This window comes from Megascapheus bottae, chromosome 2, assembly GCF_031878675.1.
Source record: "Megascapheus bottae isolate mThoBot1 chromosome 2, mThoBot2.hap1, whole genome shotgun sequence".
Lineage (NCBI taxonomy): Eukaryota > Metazoa > Chordata > Mammalia > Rodentia > Geomyidae > Megascapheus > Megascapheus bottae.
In genome coordinates, this window is record NC_143510.1 from 65,736,760 (window position 1) to 65,753,316 (window position 16,557).

Below are 16,557 nucleotides of genomic sequence, written 5' to 3' on the forward strand. Positions count from 1 at the left end.
GAGTATGGCTCAACTGGCAGAGTATCTGACTAGCAAGTGCTATATCTCCTGAGTGAAACAATAATCCATAAGTCTAAAGCTGATCTGTTTATTTACTGTGCCAGTATTATGGTTAAACTAGGGCCTGAGTACTATCCCTTACCTTTTTTGCTCAAAGATGGCACTCCATCACATGAGACACACATCTACTTATTACTTTTAAAAATAAGGCTAACAGGCCAGGAGTTTGGCCTAGCAGTAGAGTGCTTGCCTAGCATGTACAAAGACCTGGGTTTGATTCCTTGGTACCACATACATAGAAAAATGCTGGAACTGGTGCTGTGGCTCAAGTGGTAGAGCAATAGCCTTGAGAAAGCCCAAAGACAGTGCTCAGGCCCAGAGCTTAATCTTTGCTCAAAGTTTTTTTTTGTATCAATTGTTGGCTACTATTCTAGAGATTGGTACAATGAGCATAACAAGAAATAATAATTGAGATTAAAGAAAGACATAATAAAAAACAATAAATTAACATTGCATCATGGTATTATAATACATGGTCAGGGGTGTCACCTCTAAACCAATATATTTCTTTAGATAGAAGTGATAAAAGAGAAGCCAAGTATCAGTGGCTCATGCCTGTAATCCTAGCTTCACAGGAGGCTAAAATCTGAACATTATAGTTTAAAGCCAGCAGGGGTTTAAGCAACCTCCCCCTCACAAAATCAGAAATGAAGCTGTGGCTCAAGTAGTAGAGAACTACCCTTGAGACAACACCCAGGCTCTGAGTTCAAGTCCTAGGACTGGTGCACATTCATGTGCATGCACACACACAAAGTGATGAAGAAATAAAAATAGAGATTTCTACAGGAAATTTAAGATGCAAATAGGGTTGAGCTCAAAGTGGTAACACAAAGCTATAAGTATCAGCCCTGAAGAACTAACTCTCCAATTTCTAAAGATGTCATATGAAAGCAACTTTAAAATATTTTGCCTAAAGATATGGAACCAACCCAGATGTCCCTCAGTAGAGGATTGGATTATGAAGATGTGGTATTTATTTTTTTTTTTAAGATGTGGTATTTATATACAATAGAATTCTATACTGCCACCAGAAAGAATGACATCACTCCATTTGCAAGGAAATGGAAAAACTTGGAAAAAATCATATTAAATGAAGTAAGCCAGACCCAAAGGAACATAGGCTCAAGGGTTTCCCTCATTTGTAATAATTAGTTCAAACCTAGGACTCTACTAGCAGAGGTTTACAATAGCTCAAACCCTAGATACATAAGGCCATACAGGATGAGGCCAAATTAATGGTCCTCCAGGACATGGAAACAAGAGCTCAATTTTAAGTGACTTGTTTTTAATATACTATGTGTTTTCTCTTTTCTTGTGTTGCCCTTTGCTTAATCTCATATTCTTACAGTATCTGACTTTGTTACCTGGTATATTATATTATATATATACATATATATATATGTTTGTTTATTTGACATAGGAGGGGGAAAAAAGATGAGGGGAGGTGGTGGGGGAAGGGAAATAGGAACAAAAACATGAGAAGGGGTATCAATGTGTGAAAAGTAATGCACCTTCTGTCTGGGGAATATAACTGTAACCCCTCTATACATTAATATAAAAAATATTTTGTCTATGTAAAAATGAAATAATTCAGAAGAAAAAAATTTTTTGCCATTCCCAGGGCTTGAACTCAGGGCCTGAGCACCATCTTTGGCCTTTTTCTCAAGGCCAGAGCTCTACCACTTGAGCCACAGCACCACTTCTGGCCTTTTCTATGTATGTGGTGCCAAGGAATCAATCCTGGGTCTTCATACATGCTAGGCAAGCGCTACCACTAGGCCAAAGTCCTGGTCCCAAATTGGGTAATTTTTTAAAGATTAACTTAGGAGCTTAATGAAATACCACTTCTCTGAAGTATTAAATGTCATTCCATTGCCTAGCTACAAGAGTAGGCAGACATTTAACAAAGCTTCTTACCAAAGTTAGTTGTACTATGAATAATATGGAACTACTCCTACAAATATGATTTTTCTCTTTCAAGTCTTAGGAAACAAAGAAAACAGTTTAATTAAAATAAAAGTACCAAAATGTTCTTAAACATTTTTTACAAGTTAAAATGACAATCATATATCCAATTATCTAGTTAAGTAAACATTAAACTTTTGAAAAGTTTTCTGTTGTTTATCAAGGTCACTTGATTATTCTTTAATACTAAGAAGATTTGTCACATTAAGGTCAGCAAACAGTATGAACTACCAAGCTTTTTGGCTTAAAAATTACTATCAAGAATACATACAGATACAGAAAGGAGACTAAATATAGACTAGATCTCACTATGAAAGCAAAGATGGTATTTCACAACATTTTTAAAAGCTTCAAGACACTGTATTTTAAAAGTCACCTCTGAATAAACATAGACACTAACACATCATTTGCAAAAAAGCATGGTAAGTACTATTCTAAGAAGTCTAAGGATGGATTCTGAATGCTGTCTAAAGCTTATGCTACTTAAGCACTGTTCAGGACTATCATCTGTAATTCTTCTGGAAAATACTGCTAGAAAAGAAAATTGAATCAATGCAATTTACCAATTCACTTAACTGTCTACTTTTCTTAGAAGAATGTAGCTACTACTATCAGTATATTCTCAAAGGGTTATGTATAAAACATAATGTGAAAATAGGAAAGTTAATTCTAATTTAACAAATGTAATTACCAGAAAAAATACAAATAATTAAAGCAAACGCCAATCCTATCCAGTATTTCTTTGCCTTGAGCATTAAAGAATGTTAATTTCAAAAGAAATTATCATCTTAAGAGTAGATATAACCTTAAGAGCACATATTCCAAAATTTGAAAATATAAGATTTATGTTTAAAAACATACATGTAAACACCTGGTACAATAAGGCTTTTCAAATAATCAAACTGATGTTTGTCTATATCTCATTAACCAAGTATTGAATATCTAAATTGTTTTCAAATACCTAATTTTATTTAACAAATTCTACCCTAAAAATCATAATATTTTCCCAGCAATAATTAATCAATACAGATACATCAAACAACAAAATTGAAAATTATGCTTACGTAGAAAACTTCACTTTAGTCAAGACTTAAACAACAATAGTCATAAAGTAGTAAGATTAAAGTTCATGTAATAAAAGTCAATTATTGTTACTATTGTGTAGAAACTGTCAAGTATCAATGTTAAATATGTGGATTTCATTTACAAAAACCTTAGTGCAATTTATTTATACAATTCTTCATTTATATGAAATTTGAAAAGGACTTAATTTTATCAAAAGATCATAATTCTATCTAGTAAAAAATGTTGTAAGCATTCAAGATAGCTACTTTACTGGCATTATTTCTCAAGTTTTAGCTTAAGACATTGTACAAGAAAATATGGAAAAGCTGAGCTGCATAGAAACTGTTATTAAAATCTAAGCTTTCACTATAGAATTGTTTTACTTATATAAAATAGCTTTAAGATGTTAAAATGCCTGGTTCATTTAAATGAAAAGAATAAGACAAAAATACAAGATTAAACAAACAAACCTGGCAAAGGAGAAAGTTCATTGTATCCCCCAAATGAAGCATTCCGGATTAGCTTTCGGCCATCAATTCGTGGAGGAAACAAGACAGGCGAAACCCCAGTACATGAAGAAAATCTACGTTGTTGTGAGCCGTCTTCTTTCATGGTTTAGAGGGTCCATTTAACGTATATGCTCACTCAGAAGACTAATTAGACCAGTATGGAAAAGACAGGCTTTTCTCTCACATCCAAATGTAGCAAAACCCACCAGCACAAACAAAGGACACACACATTTACCAGCAAAGGAGAACTGGAGACTGTCAAATCAGCAATAAACAGATAGAAAAGGGGACTGACAGGAAAGGCATTAAGCCATGAAGCTGATTTCTTTTTAATGTACTGATTAAAAAGGCTATTCCACTAATGTTTACCTTTTTATGGAACTAGAAATGGAATAACGGGAGTAACGCCCTGCCCTGCTGTGTTAGAAAAACAAAGATCAATACTTAGCTATTCCGGATGAAGTAATAAAGTCACTTTCTGCAGCCTTGTTTTTTTTTTTTTTAAATCACATCTATTGTGTTTTCCTGGTATCTGGCCATAATTCCCTTCTCTTCTGTTCTTTTCAGCTTTTATTTCAAAAATGGATCTCAACATAACATTTTTTATCTTGCCTGAAGCTTCTAGATTTATATCTAATCTGCTGCTTGCTGGGTCCATGATTAAACATTCATATGGAAAGATATTCTTTCAAGTATAATTTTTGTGGATTACAAGAGAAAAACAGAATAAATGTGTTAAGTTTTACCTCTAGTAGGTATATTACGAGTCTTTAAGGCAGTGCAAACCAATCAACACAGAAGATTAAATGGCATCTTAATCATGCTATGCATTCTAATGCATGTTCCCTTGAAACAGATGTCTCTTCATTTTAAACTTTTCAAAATACACAATCTAGCAATGACTATCCAGTCACTTAAAACACCTCCTTTAACATTTTAAAACAACTTTATTATATACAAACAGAAATACTTTTAAAAAAATACAGTGGTTAAAACTAAACTAAGAGTCTAGTAAGATCACCATTAATTCTAACAGATAACTTCCTAGTCCTTGTTTTTCTTTTTTAAATTTTTTTTGCCAGCACTGGGGCTTTAACTCAGAGCTTGGGCACTATCCTTGGGCTTTCTTGAGGCTAGTGCTCTCCCACTTGAGCCACAGCTCCACTTCTGTTTTTTTCCTGTGTATGTGGTACTGAGGACATCAAACCCAGGGCTTCATGTATGCTAGGCAAGCATTCTACCACTAGGCCACGCTCCTTGCCCTTGTTTCCTATTTTTTAAAAGACACATTATACTATCTCCATATATACATACGTGTGTGTATACACATACGTATGTATATATAATCTTTCAAATGCCAAAGAATTTTTATAATCCTAGCTACTCAGGAAGCTGATATCTGAGGATGGTTTGAAGCCAGCCCAGCAGAAATGTCCCTGAGACTTTATGACCAATAAACTATTTAGAAAAAGCTGGAAGTGGCGCTATGGCTCAAGTGGTAGAGCTCTAGCCTTGAGCACAAAGAAGCTCAAGGCACTAAGTTCAAGCTCGAAGACTAGAAAAAGAAAATTCAGATATAACTTAGTGAGTTAAAAAAACAGGTAGTAGGGGTTTTTTTTCTTAATAGGTAATTTACCATAAAGACTTGGTTTCCTTTCCCCACTATGCATATTTCAAGACTGATTCTCTTATACACATCATCCACACAAGGGGGAGAGGGCACTTTCAAAAAGCACTTTAATTTCCTGTGCAGTATGTTTTTCCCTCTTTAGGCAAATGAATTTCAAGTTTATAGCCAAAAAAAACCCCAACCATAATAATAAGTTAATGCCTAATATTCTAAACGTAAGAGACTTAAGCTTTAAGAATTTTTGTTTTAGGGCCGGGAGTTTGGCCTAGTGGTTAAAGTGCTTGCCTAGCATGCACAAAGACCCGGGTTAGATTCCTTGGTACCACATACATAGAAAAAAGCTGGAAGTGGTGCTGAGGCTCAAGTGGTAGAGCCCTAGCCTTGAGAAAGTCCAAGGACAGTGCTCAGGCCCTGAGCTCAAGCCCAGGACCGGCAAAAAAAAAAAATTGTTTTACTTTTTTATTATCATAAAAAATCTATGCTACCTTGTACAATAAATAAATAGCCAGGGGCCAGTGGCTTATGTCTATAATTCTAAATGCTTAGGAGGGTGAGTTGAAGCCAAACCCAGGCAGAAAAGCCCATGAGACTCCATCTTCAATTAATTAGAAAACACAGGCTAAAGGTGTCTCTCAAGTGGTGGAATTGTCAGTCATGAGCAAGCAAGCAATCTGAGCAAATACAGGCCTGAGTTCAAATGTAGGAGCCAGGGGAAAAAAAGAGCAGAACAGAAAAACAAATACAATTAGCTTATTTAATGGTGCCTGCCTGTATTTTTCATTTTTCAACTTTTTAAACACATTTTGTGATACTGGAGCTTAAATTGAAGATTTTGTGCTAAGGCTGGCACTCACCAATTGAGCCACACCTTCACACCAATTGAGCCACACCTTCACTTACAACTTTTTGCTGGTTAATTGGAAATGAGTCTCTCAGAGTTTTCTGCCCAGCATGGCTTCAAATTGCAATCTTCAGATCTCATCCTCTAGAATAGCCAGGATGACAGACCTGAGCAATGCATTCAGAGGGTGTTTGCCTTTCAAGACATAAAAAATGTAATACCATGGAGGTTACACAACCTCCATGGTTAAACAGGATTTGAAGTTAAGAGTTTAATTCTCAGTTTGATCTGAACTGGATAAACTTAATCTACTTGTCAATTCAAGAAAGCTAAGTCGGGCTGGGAGTTTGGCCTAGTGGTTAAAGTGCTTGCCTAGCATGCATGAAGACCCAGGTTCGATTCCTTGGTACCACATACATAAAAAAAGCCAGAAGTGGTGCCGAGGCTCAAGTGGTAGAGCTCTAGCCTTGATAAAGTCCAAGGACAGTGCTCAGACCCTGAGCTCAAGCCCAGGACTGGCAAAAAAAAAAAAAAAAAAAAAAGCTAAGTCACAAATCAGCTGTGATGAAAACTGACAACTTTAATGGGCCATTGCTATCAAAACTGGCTGAAAATTTAAGGAATGCCTTCAACATTAAATTATTAAAGAAAGTGCATTATAACAAAATTATTAACCAACAAAACTACCAATGACATATATAGTAAAGTAAAGCTACTGTATATACTTGAGTCTTGAATCTTTGCTTCACATTCATATTTTTAAAGAATTCACTTAAGCAGCCCCTCTTGCCTGGGACTATCTTAAAACAGAATTAAACTTAATGTGCAGCACATCCATCATTCAACATGAATTAACTATTTTCCATGTATTTATAAGATCTCCAGCCATATACTATCTCTTTTTGTTGGGAGAAGTAGGATTGAGAAAACAATCTTCACTTAATTTTAGAAAAGGGTTCTGTCACAGCACTCCAGTTTAAAAATGCTGTTTGAGGATATATATATATATATATATATATATATATATATATATATATATTTTCTACCAACACATGGATCATTGGATTAGAACACAACCTCTCCTCTTGCCATTTCATCATCTTTCTTTTTTTTTGAACACGAATATCTTCAGTTAGCTTTGCCAACTACTTTTCTCACATTGGTTTTTCTGACTATTTGCTGAAGTTTTTTCTCTTTCCCCATGCCCATAATTTTGGATCAGCTAAGGATACTCCCAGTAGAGAGAAGTGCCCTAACTCTTACCTATTCCTGAGAAGATATTGAGAACTAAAAAGTAGAAAATACTTTTCCTGACCATATCTAAATCAGTAGCAATGAAAAACTCCATGCTTCCCAATACTCACTAATAATCTTGCCCAACCCTTCCCTCAAAAGACTTGTGACAGCCAACTTTATGACATAAACAATATAAAAAGGAGAAAGACTGATTTCACTCATGGTCTAAGAGATTTCAGAGTCTATGGTCTGCTGGATTCACTGAATGATATTCTACAAGGCAGAACATCTTGGTGGTAGAATGGGAATGGAATCAAAGAGGTTGCTCATCTCACGGCAGCCAGGAAGTAAAGATAGACAGAGGGGTTTGGGGACAATATGCACCCTTCACAGGCTTACACTGTGGTGGCCTACTTCCTTCCTAGTATTTGAGGAGTCTACTTCCACAGTCGTACTTTCAGCTTCTTTATGTCAGTAATGCGGATTGGATACAGGCCTGGTTGCTGTCTCTGAGCTTTTTCACTCGGGGTTAGCATTCTACCACTTCTGGTTTTCTAGTAGTTAACTTGAGATAAGAGTCTCATCAACTTTCTTGCTTGGGTTGGCTTTGAACTATAATCCTCAGATCTCAGCCTTCCAAGCAGCTAAATTACAGGCATAAGTCACTGGCACACGGCACACTTCCAGATTACTGATGGTTAACTGGAGATAACAGTCTTTCCTGGTTGGCTTGGAACCATTGATTCTCAGATAGTAGTGTCCAGAAGTCTAATTTTTATAACAGAGAGAAAGCTCTCAGACAAGATCATATGTGTGACTAGCCAGTCACAGATAGCCAATTGATCAGACCATATTAATCTAGTGCAAAAACAGGTGCAACTATAAATATCCACCACAAAGTTGAGCTTTCTAAATTTTCTTTTGGTTCTAGTGCTATGCTGAATTATTCTTGCTCAAATACACTGAAATTTAGTTGAAGTTTTTCTTTGAGCATGACATACTCTTTGAAAATAAATAGAAATGGTTTATCTATACATATATGGGAGAATAAAATTATTAGGAAAACATGGAAAAATTCACATAGAGGGAGGAATGGGGAGAATTATGAAACAGGGGACACTAATCTAGAGGCACTGAATTATAAATTGCTTTGTTGAATGCCAAAAAAAAAAGAAAAAGAAAATGTATATTGAAATGAGGTTATGTGGGGACGATCACAAGTCATAATAGGAGAGAGATAAAAAGACAAGGATCAGGAAATACATATGAAGACTTGGAAAATGCTGTCAATGATTCCCACTGGATCTAAAGGGACTGACTGATAAACTGTAAATAAACTTTATGAATCCTTCAAGTACTTGAAATCTTTCATAGTACATAAAGATGAAAAAACAGGTTTTTTTTTGCCAGTCATGGGGCTTGAACTCTGTGCCTAGATGCTGTCCCTGAGCTCTTTAGCTCAAGGCTAGCATTCTACTACTTTGAGCCACAGCACTACTTCCAGTTTTCTGGTGGTTAATTGAAAATAAAGAGTCTCATAGACTTTTGTGCCCAGGCTGACTTTGAACCATGATCCTCAGATCTCAGCCTTCTGGTAGCTAAGGTTACAAGCATGAACCACCAGTACCAGGCCAAAGATGAAATTTTTATGTTGTTAAATTGCTATTTGATATACAGAACATAATCAACAAGTAAAAATTATTATTATTTCTCAAGAATACTTATTTCAATACTTCAGAGAAGCAAAGCAGGCAAAAAAAAAAATTAGCAGAGTGCTGTGGCTCACATCTGTAACCCTAGTTACGCAGGAGGCTGAGACCTGAGGATCAGGTTTACAGGCAGCTGGGGCACTAAAAAGTCTGTGAGATTCTTAACTTCAGTTAATCACCAGAAAACTGGAAGTAGCATTGTGGCTCAAAGGATAGGGTGGTAGCCTTGAGCTGAAGAGCTCAAGGACAGTGCCCAGGCCCAGAGTTCAAATCCTACCAAAAAAAAAAAAAAGCATTAGTGGGGCTGGGAGTTTGACCTAGTAGTAGAGTGCTTGCCTAGCAGGCACAAAGACCCAGGTTCGAGTCCTTGGTACCACATACATAAGAAAAAAAGCTATAAGTGGTGCTGAGGCTCAAGTGGCAAAGCTCTAGCCTTGAGAAAGTCCATGGACATTGCTCAGGCCCCAAGCTCAAGCCCAGGACTGGCAAAAAAAAAAAATCATTAGTAAATAATGTGATATAAATAGGATTATAGTACATTCCTTCCTACTGTATCTAAATAGTGGCTAAATAAAGCCAAGAAGATATCTAGATATCTGTCTATCTATCTATATATACAAATTTAATAAGGCATCCATTATCATTCTTATGTTAAAATTTTTAAAAATATTTGGTAAACTCAAAATATTTGCTAACACTGCTTGATAAATTGAAAAAGAAAAATAAATTCACTTCAATAGAACCAGTGGAAATAACATTGTAAGTTAGAATAGTTCTGAGTCCTAGATCTGATTTAATTATATACTCTTTGTCCTGACTATACACCATAATCATTAAGGTTAAAAATTTAAATACACGGGGGAAAACAAGATGAGGGGTGGGTAGGAGGGAAATGGGGACCAAGACATGTGAAAGGGTATCAATGTATGGGAATTAATGCACCATCTATCTGGCAAATATCATGTAACCCTTCTATTAATTACAATAAAAATATATGAAAAAAAATTAAACACATATGCACATACACATAAGTATATGTGTGTGTGTGAATAGAATGTTTTCATAAATGTAAAGCAGTAATGAAGAGTAATAAGTTGAATTCTCAGAGGATCTGTAATTTAACAGAAAGAAAACCATTTTACAGTGACCTCGAGAAAAACATATTGCTGGTTATTAATTTCACAAGGTTGGTTGTGGGGCTTGCACTCTGGGCCTGGGCACTAAAGTCCCTGAGACTCTTATCTCCAATTCACCACTAGAAAATCAGAAGTGGCACTGTGGCTCCAGGGGTAGGGTAGTAGCCTTGAGCAGAAGAGCCAGGGATAACACACAGGCCCAGGGGTAGGGCAGTAGCCTTGAGCTGAAGAGCTCGGGGAGAGCGCCCAGGCTGAGTTCAAGCCCCACGACCCCACCCCCCTCACACACAAAAAAGCCTATGAGTGCATACAAAACCTATCACGTAGCGCAAAAAAATTTATAAAGATAGTGGGAGATGAATAGGAAAAATTTCAAGTCCTCATGCAAAACAGTTTTCATAAAATATAACACATATATTCAAGAACATATACATTACATTTTCATGGTCAGAACTGCTCTATAAAAGTCTTACCAAGAAAGGAAGAATTGCTTCGATTCATGGAAGAAGGCAGTTTTCAGGTGTCCTTTTATCTGTGTACCACTTAAATGAAGATACTCCCAATTAACCATCTGAGGTTATACCCACAATGTCTCTGCAACCCTAGGGAATTTGATATATCTTTACTCTTCTAAATAGTTTCAAAGAAAATCTCTTTGAAAGTTTTAAATATGTAAAATGAAGGTGTGAATATGTACTCGTTCATTTTTAGTGTTGTCATAACATTCAAAGTGATGGAATTTTTTGGATTTAAGAGAATTTACTAAGGAAAAAAGGATAAACCTAACAAAACTGATATACAGACCAAATTTTTTATTCTAAAATGATTCAAAATTGCAGGCATTTAAGCATTAATTTGGGCTGAGTATGTGATACAAACATGAATTTCTAACTACTCAGGAAAGATCATAGTCTAAGGCCTTTCCAGGCAAAAATGCAAAATTTTATATAAAAAAACTAAGCAAAAGGCAAAATGACTGGAAAGCATGGCTCAGGTGGTAGAATGCATACTTAAAAGTTCAAAGCCCAGAGCTCAGTTCCTAGTACCACCTAAAGAAAAGAAAAGAAAAGAAAAGAAAAGAAAAGAGAAGAGAAGAGAAGAGAAGAGAAGAGAAGAGAAGAGAAGAGGGAGGGAGGGAGGGAGGAAGGAAGGAGAGTTTGAAATTAACTCATTTAAGTTTTAGCAAGGCATTACCATATATTCTCTCATGAAGCACTGTAACTCAACAAAAACAAGCAAAATAGCCTTTCACAACCACAAAGGAAAGATTATTTCAAGTTATAGTACATCATGAAGCTAAATAACAATTTTAAACATAATCCATAGGGAACAGAGTTTCTACCCATGAGATGGGGAATAATTTAGTCTCTAGACTCCTTTGGCACTCTTTTACTTAAAAGTAGAGGAGGAAAGGGAGAAAACAAGCTTCATTATTCTATGTCTTTCTTGCTTGAAAAACAATTCAAATATATAAAACTCAAGTCAGCATAAAACAAATCCTATTCTGCCTAATATTCTAATAATACTTATGTGCAAGTTATTATGAAGTAAAAGTTAGAATAAGAAAGCAATCAAGAAAATATACAATTTTGGGGCCAGGAGTTTGGCCTAGTGGTAGAGTGTTGGTCTAGCATGCACAAAGACCCAGGTTCTATTCCTCAGTACCACATACATAGAAAAAGCTGGAGGTGGTGCTGTGGCTCAAGTGCTAGCCTTAAGAAAAAGCCCAAGGACAGTGCTCAGCCCTTGAATTCAAGTCCCAGACCTGGCCAAAAAAAAAAAAAAAAAAAAAGGAAAAAAAGAAAAAGAAAAATCACAAAATGGTAGAAACTATATTGATAAAAATGTAAGAGCTGTTCTTAGGCAATTATGATCAATTAAGTTGATTTAAGTTAAGATGCATAAACAGAAAACCAAGAGCAATGAGAATGGACAAAATTACTAATTGATAGTAAGAATCATTCACTCATTAAACACGCAATTTAAGGCAATTAACACTTTGTTGTTACAAATCCCACTGTAAAAACCATGCATGAACAGACATGAGACTTTAGAAATAAAAGAATAACATTATCCATGTGAAAAGGTCTTATAAAGGAGAAAAGATTTAAACTGCAACTTCAGGAATGAGCAGCTTCAGAAGAAGAAAGGTATTCCACAATGAAAGAACAAAAAAATTAAAACCACAGTGAAGAAGGCCATCAGGTTCCACTTATACAAGGAGATGACCACCAGATGACAGAAACTACCATTTGTATGTTCTCAATTACTGGTTTCCTTTTGTAAGCCCAAATGTTACTCCATAAGATACACCTAGAGAGTTTTATGAACATTTGTTATGATGCCTTTCCCTTGAGGTTCTGTATCTAAGCAAAGTTCCCAAGTGATTTCTCAGACACAGCCAGACTCAGGCACCACTGCACTAGCCAGCAGTAAGCCAATGCGTTTTCCAGAATGAAAGTAACATAAACACAGACATCTAGTTTTTCCCTTTGTGTTATTTCCGTTTGAGATCCACTACATAGGATCCATGTGTTCTTCAGCCACATATGCCTTTAAGAGTCTTTACCTCATTATAACCTCACTTAATGTGTAATAGTAATCCCCCCTTCCTCTCTCCCTCACTGCCTCCCACCCTACTGCTAGCTCTGGGGATGAGCTCAGGGATCTGAGCTCTGGGGATGAGCTCAGAGTCTGGGTTCTTTTTCACTCAAGACTAGTGCTCTACTACTTGAGCCACAGCTCTACTTCTGGCTATTTGGTGATTAACTGGAGGTAAGAGTCTTACAGACTTTATTGCCCAGTCTAGCTTTGAATTGGGATTCTCAGGTATCAACCTCCTGAGTAGTCAGGATTACAGATTTGAGCAACCACCAGCACTCAACCAGTAATGATGTTTAACTTGGTTGTTTTGCTAAGAAAAATGAACCTAGCCATGTGCATCAATGTCATTCACTGTGTACAAATATTAACTTCTTCATACCTTACCCAGGAATATTTAGCTACAAATAAAATCTAACACTGTAATTCCTTCAAAAAATTTCCATAATGCCATGTCTCATGAGACAATGGAGAAAAAAAATTTAAATCAAAATAACTTACTACATTTATCTGAACCAGGGTTCCAGGTAATTTCAGGGTTATATATTTTGGAATATTCATACATGTGAAATAACTTGGGGATGGCAACTAAGTCTAAGCACAAATTCATCATCGTATACCTTGTACACACAGCTTTAAATTTACATACAGTTTTATTGTGCTTGTGTTTTGACTACGACTAACACAAGTCAGATATAAAATTTTCCACTCCTTGTGTCATATTAGCTTCTAATATTGTCAGCTTCCAATTTTGCAGTAGTTTGGAACTGAGATTTGGGGGTAAGATATAGTCAGTATTACTTTGCAAAATGTTACAAAAGCTTAATCTCAAATGATAATTCATCACACAACCACACAACCATACAACAAGGTCTAAATTTAACTTAAAAAATAAATAAGTCTGATAGTTCCCATTGACTTATACACAAGAGATATATTCCAAGCCTCTTGTGGATCCCTGAAGTCACACATACTACTGAAGCATAGGTGCAGTATTTTTTTTACTATACATACATAGCTAATGTTGCTTAATTTACATACAGTAAGGGATTAACAACAATTATAAAACAGCAAACGTAACAATATACTGTTTAAAAAGTTACATGAGTATGGTTTATCTATCTCCCTCTCTCCTCGCTTTCTTTCCCTTTCTCCTTCCCCATTCCCCTTCCCTCTTCTCTTCCTTCTTTTCCTCTCCCTCTTTTTCTACTTATTACAGGATGGTAGGTATTTATTATATCCCAAGGTGGGTATCACTCTGGCCAAGGAGATGATCATGTGCTTGGTGGGATAGAACAAGATGTTACTGAGATTTTTATAATGCTACTCAGAATGGAATACAAATTAAGTTACTTATTCTGGAAACTTCTATTTAATTATTTCAAAACACAACTGACAGAAGGTAAGTTAAACCACAGAAAGTAAAAATACGGATGAGAGATTACCTAATATATTTAACTTTAAAAAACAAATTCAAGCTCTCAGTTCCAAAAACAAATATTCTTGCATTGTAGCTCTCAGTAGTACCACAAGATAATTTAGAACATTCCATTAAGCTTAAGCTGAGTGGCTGAATCCACTATCTAAAACTAAGCAACCTGAATTTAAAAATGTGATCCATTAACTTGTTGGAGTCTGTAAGATAGTTTTAAAAGAGTCTTCAAAGTAAAAACCAAAGTAGCATAGTATTTTTCATTGGGGTAACATTTTCACTGATGTTGGGAAAGGATTAGTAGATAAAACTTCTAGCACCTAAGCACAAATTGAGGCAAGGACCACCAAACTCTATTAGTAATCACTGGATTCTTTGTGTTCATGAATTCACAGTAAAATTATGTGTTTCACTTACAAATCTTAATCACAAACCTTTTGCACCATTTTGACACACTTGAGTCAACATTCAAAAGCTCTGCATCCTTCAGGAAATGAATATTTTTCCAAATGACATGTTTCAAAATCATGCATGAGAGGCATTCAAAATTCCAGACAGAAGCTGGACACAGCGGCTCATACCTAAATTCTAGCTATTTGACAGGCCAAGGAACACAAGAGGAGGATCACAGTTTTAGGCCAGCTCTGATAGAATCTGTCCTTGAACTGATTGTGATAGCACATACCAGTAAACCTGGTAACGAAAAGAAGCTTAAAATTGGAAATTGTAGCTTAGAGAAATTGATTCTTCTAAAAAATAAAACTAATATAATATAAAAAAAAAAACAGGGCTGCAAGCATGGCTCAGTGGTGAAATACTAGCCTGAGAAGCATGAAGCCCTAAATTCAAACGGTACAGTACTATTTAAAAAAATAATTAAAGACAGCTAAATGGATTTTAATTTAATAGAATGCAGAAAAGTCCACCAGATTCTATCTTTCAAGTATGACCAGCCAGTCAAAGTAGTGAACAACTATGTTTCCAACAGTAGGGAGGCCAAAGCAGTAAGACTGCAAGCAACAGGCTACACTGTGCTCTAGTGTAAGGTCATGTCTCAAAAAAACTAAAAGCCTAAACCCAAATATACCAAAACACAAGTCGTGGTGTAGAATCATAGTAGAATATTTAATTATGTATAAAAGCTATACAAGCCAGATTTTATTCACATTTAGTAAAGAGAATTTTGAACATTCTGAACACAAAGAAACAGAAAGCCCAGACCATGACTCCTTACCCTGGCTGTGAGGACTCGCAGGACTAAGGGATGGCTGGTGTAAATCCTTAGTTGGAGTTGAAAATGATTCTTTCCCTTGGCGCTGACTCATCTTTCCTGGTGTTAAAACTTGAGATTCGTCACTGTTTGCTACAATAGCTCAAAGAAAGAGAAGTAAAACAATAAGTACTAAAGTTGAAGATTTATATGACTTAACAATATGGAATCAAATTATGACTCAAATGTTCATATGGTTATATACATATTTCTAACTCAACTTGTATAGATTCACATAATCATATTGTTTTCATGTTGAGTTTTCTATAAATCTAAGAGAAATTGATAGTATGAATGAGTTAATATGCAAATAACACTGTAAAAACATAACTCCATGCCAAACTCATAATAAGCAGTACCCTGATATTTTCTATATGCCTTTCACTCTAGCAGAATGAACAATAGACAAAAAAAGGTATTTCTAAGGAGAAATACAAATAATCAAAAAGTACATGAAATAATCAGCTTTACTGGTAACATGCAAAATATTAGTAGTATAAAGTAGTACTTTCCATTATTCTTAATACTAAGTAATCAGTATATTTTTTAAAAAAGGGTATGATTCTGGGCCGCGAGTTTGGCCTAGTGGTAGAGTGCTTGCCTAGCATGCACAAAGAACAGGGTTCGATTCCTTGGCACCATACTAATAGAAAAAAAGCTGGAAGTGGTGCTGAGGCTCAAGTGGTAGAGCTCTAGCCTTGAGAAAGTCCAAGGACAGTGTTCAGGCCCTGAGCTCAAGCTCAGGACTGGCAAAAAAAAAAAAAAAAGTAAAATTCTAACTTATTTGATTCTAAAAGTCTATTTATTAAACCTTTCTATCACAATAATCAATTAAAATAGTACTTTGAAGCTGCTTCACACTTTTGTCCATGCTGCTAATATAGAGAAACAGTGGAAACAGATTTTAAAAGAGAGAAAAAAGAAAGACAGAAATAACAGTACTCAATGAAGGAACAAAAGCAGTGTCCAATGATCTGAGAATCTCCATTCTTTCACTTTATTTCTGTACTTTCAGTCAACTAAGTTTCAGCTTAAGAAATAATGAGGCTGGGTGCTGGTGGTTTATGTCTGTAATCCTACTTGGAGGCTAAAATCTGAGGATG

The 16,557-nt window shown here is 35.7% G+C and overlaps 1 protein-coding gene across 7 annotated transcripts in view; it reads right to left on the reverse strand.

The window, feature by feature from the left end:
* Positions 1-16,557, reverse strand: part of Osbpl8 (oxysterol binding protein like 8) — a 76,462-nt gene that overhangs the window by 47,103 nt on the left and 12,802 nt on the right. For 3 of the 7 annotated variants that reach the window (XM_090328287.1, XM_090328285.1, XM_090328286.1), the window contains one exon: positions 15,419-15,547. In XM_090328287.1, the coding sequence (XP_090184413.1) occupies positions 15,419-15,509 (91 nt within the window). In that variant the 5' untranslated portion in view covers positions 15,510-15,547. Of the gene's footprint in view, positions 1-3,560; positions 4,404-7,333; positions 7,543-15,418; positions 15,557-16,557 lie in introns of those variants that run through there. The other 4 variants (XM_090328289.1, XM_090328288.1, XM_090328283.1 and 1 more) reach the window with 3 other exon arrangements.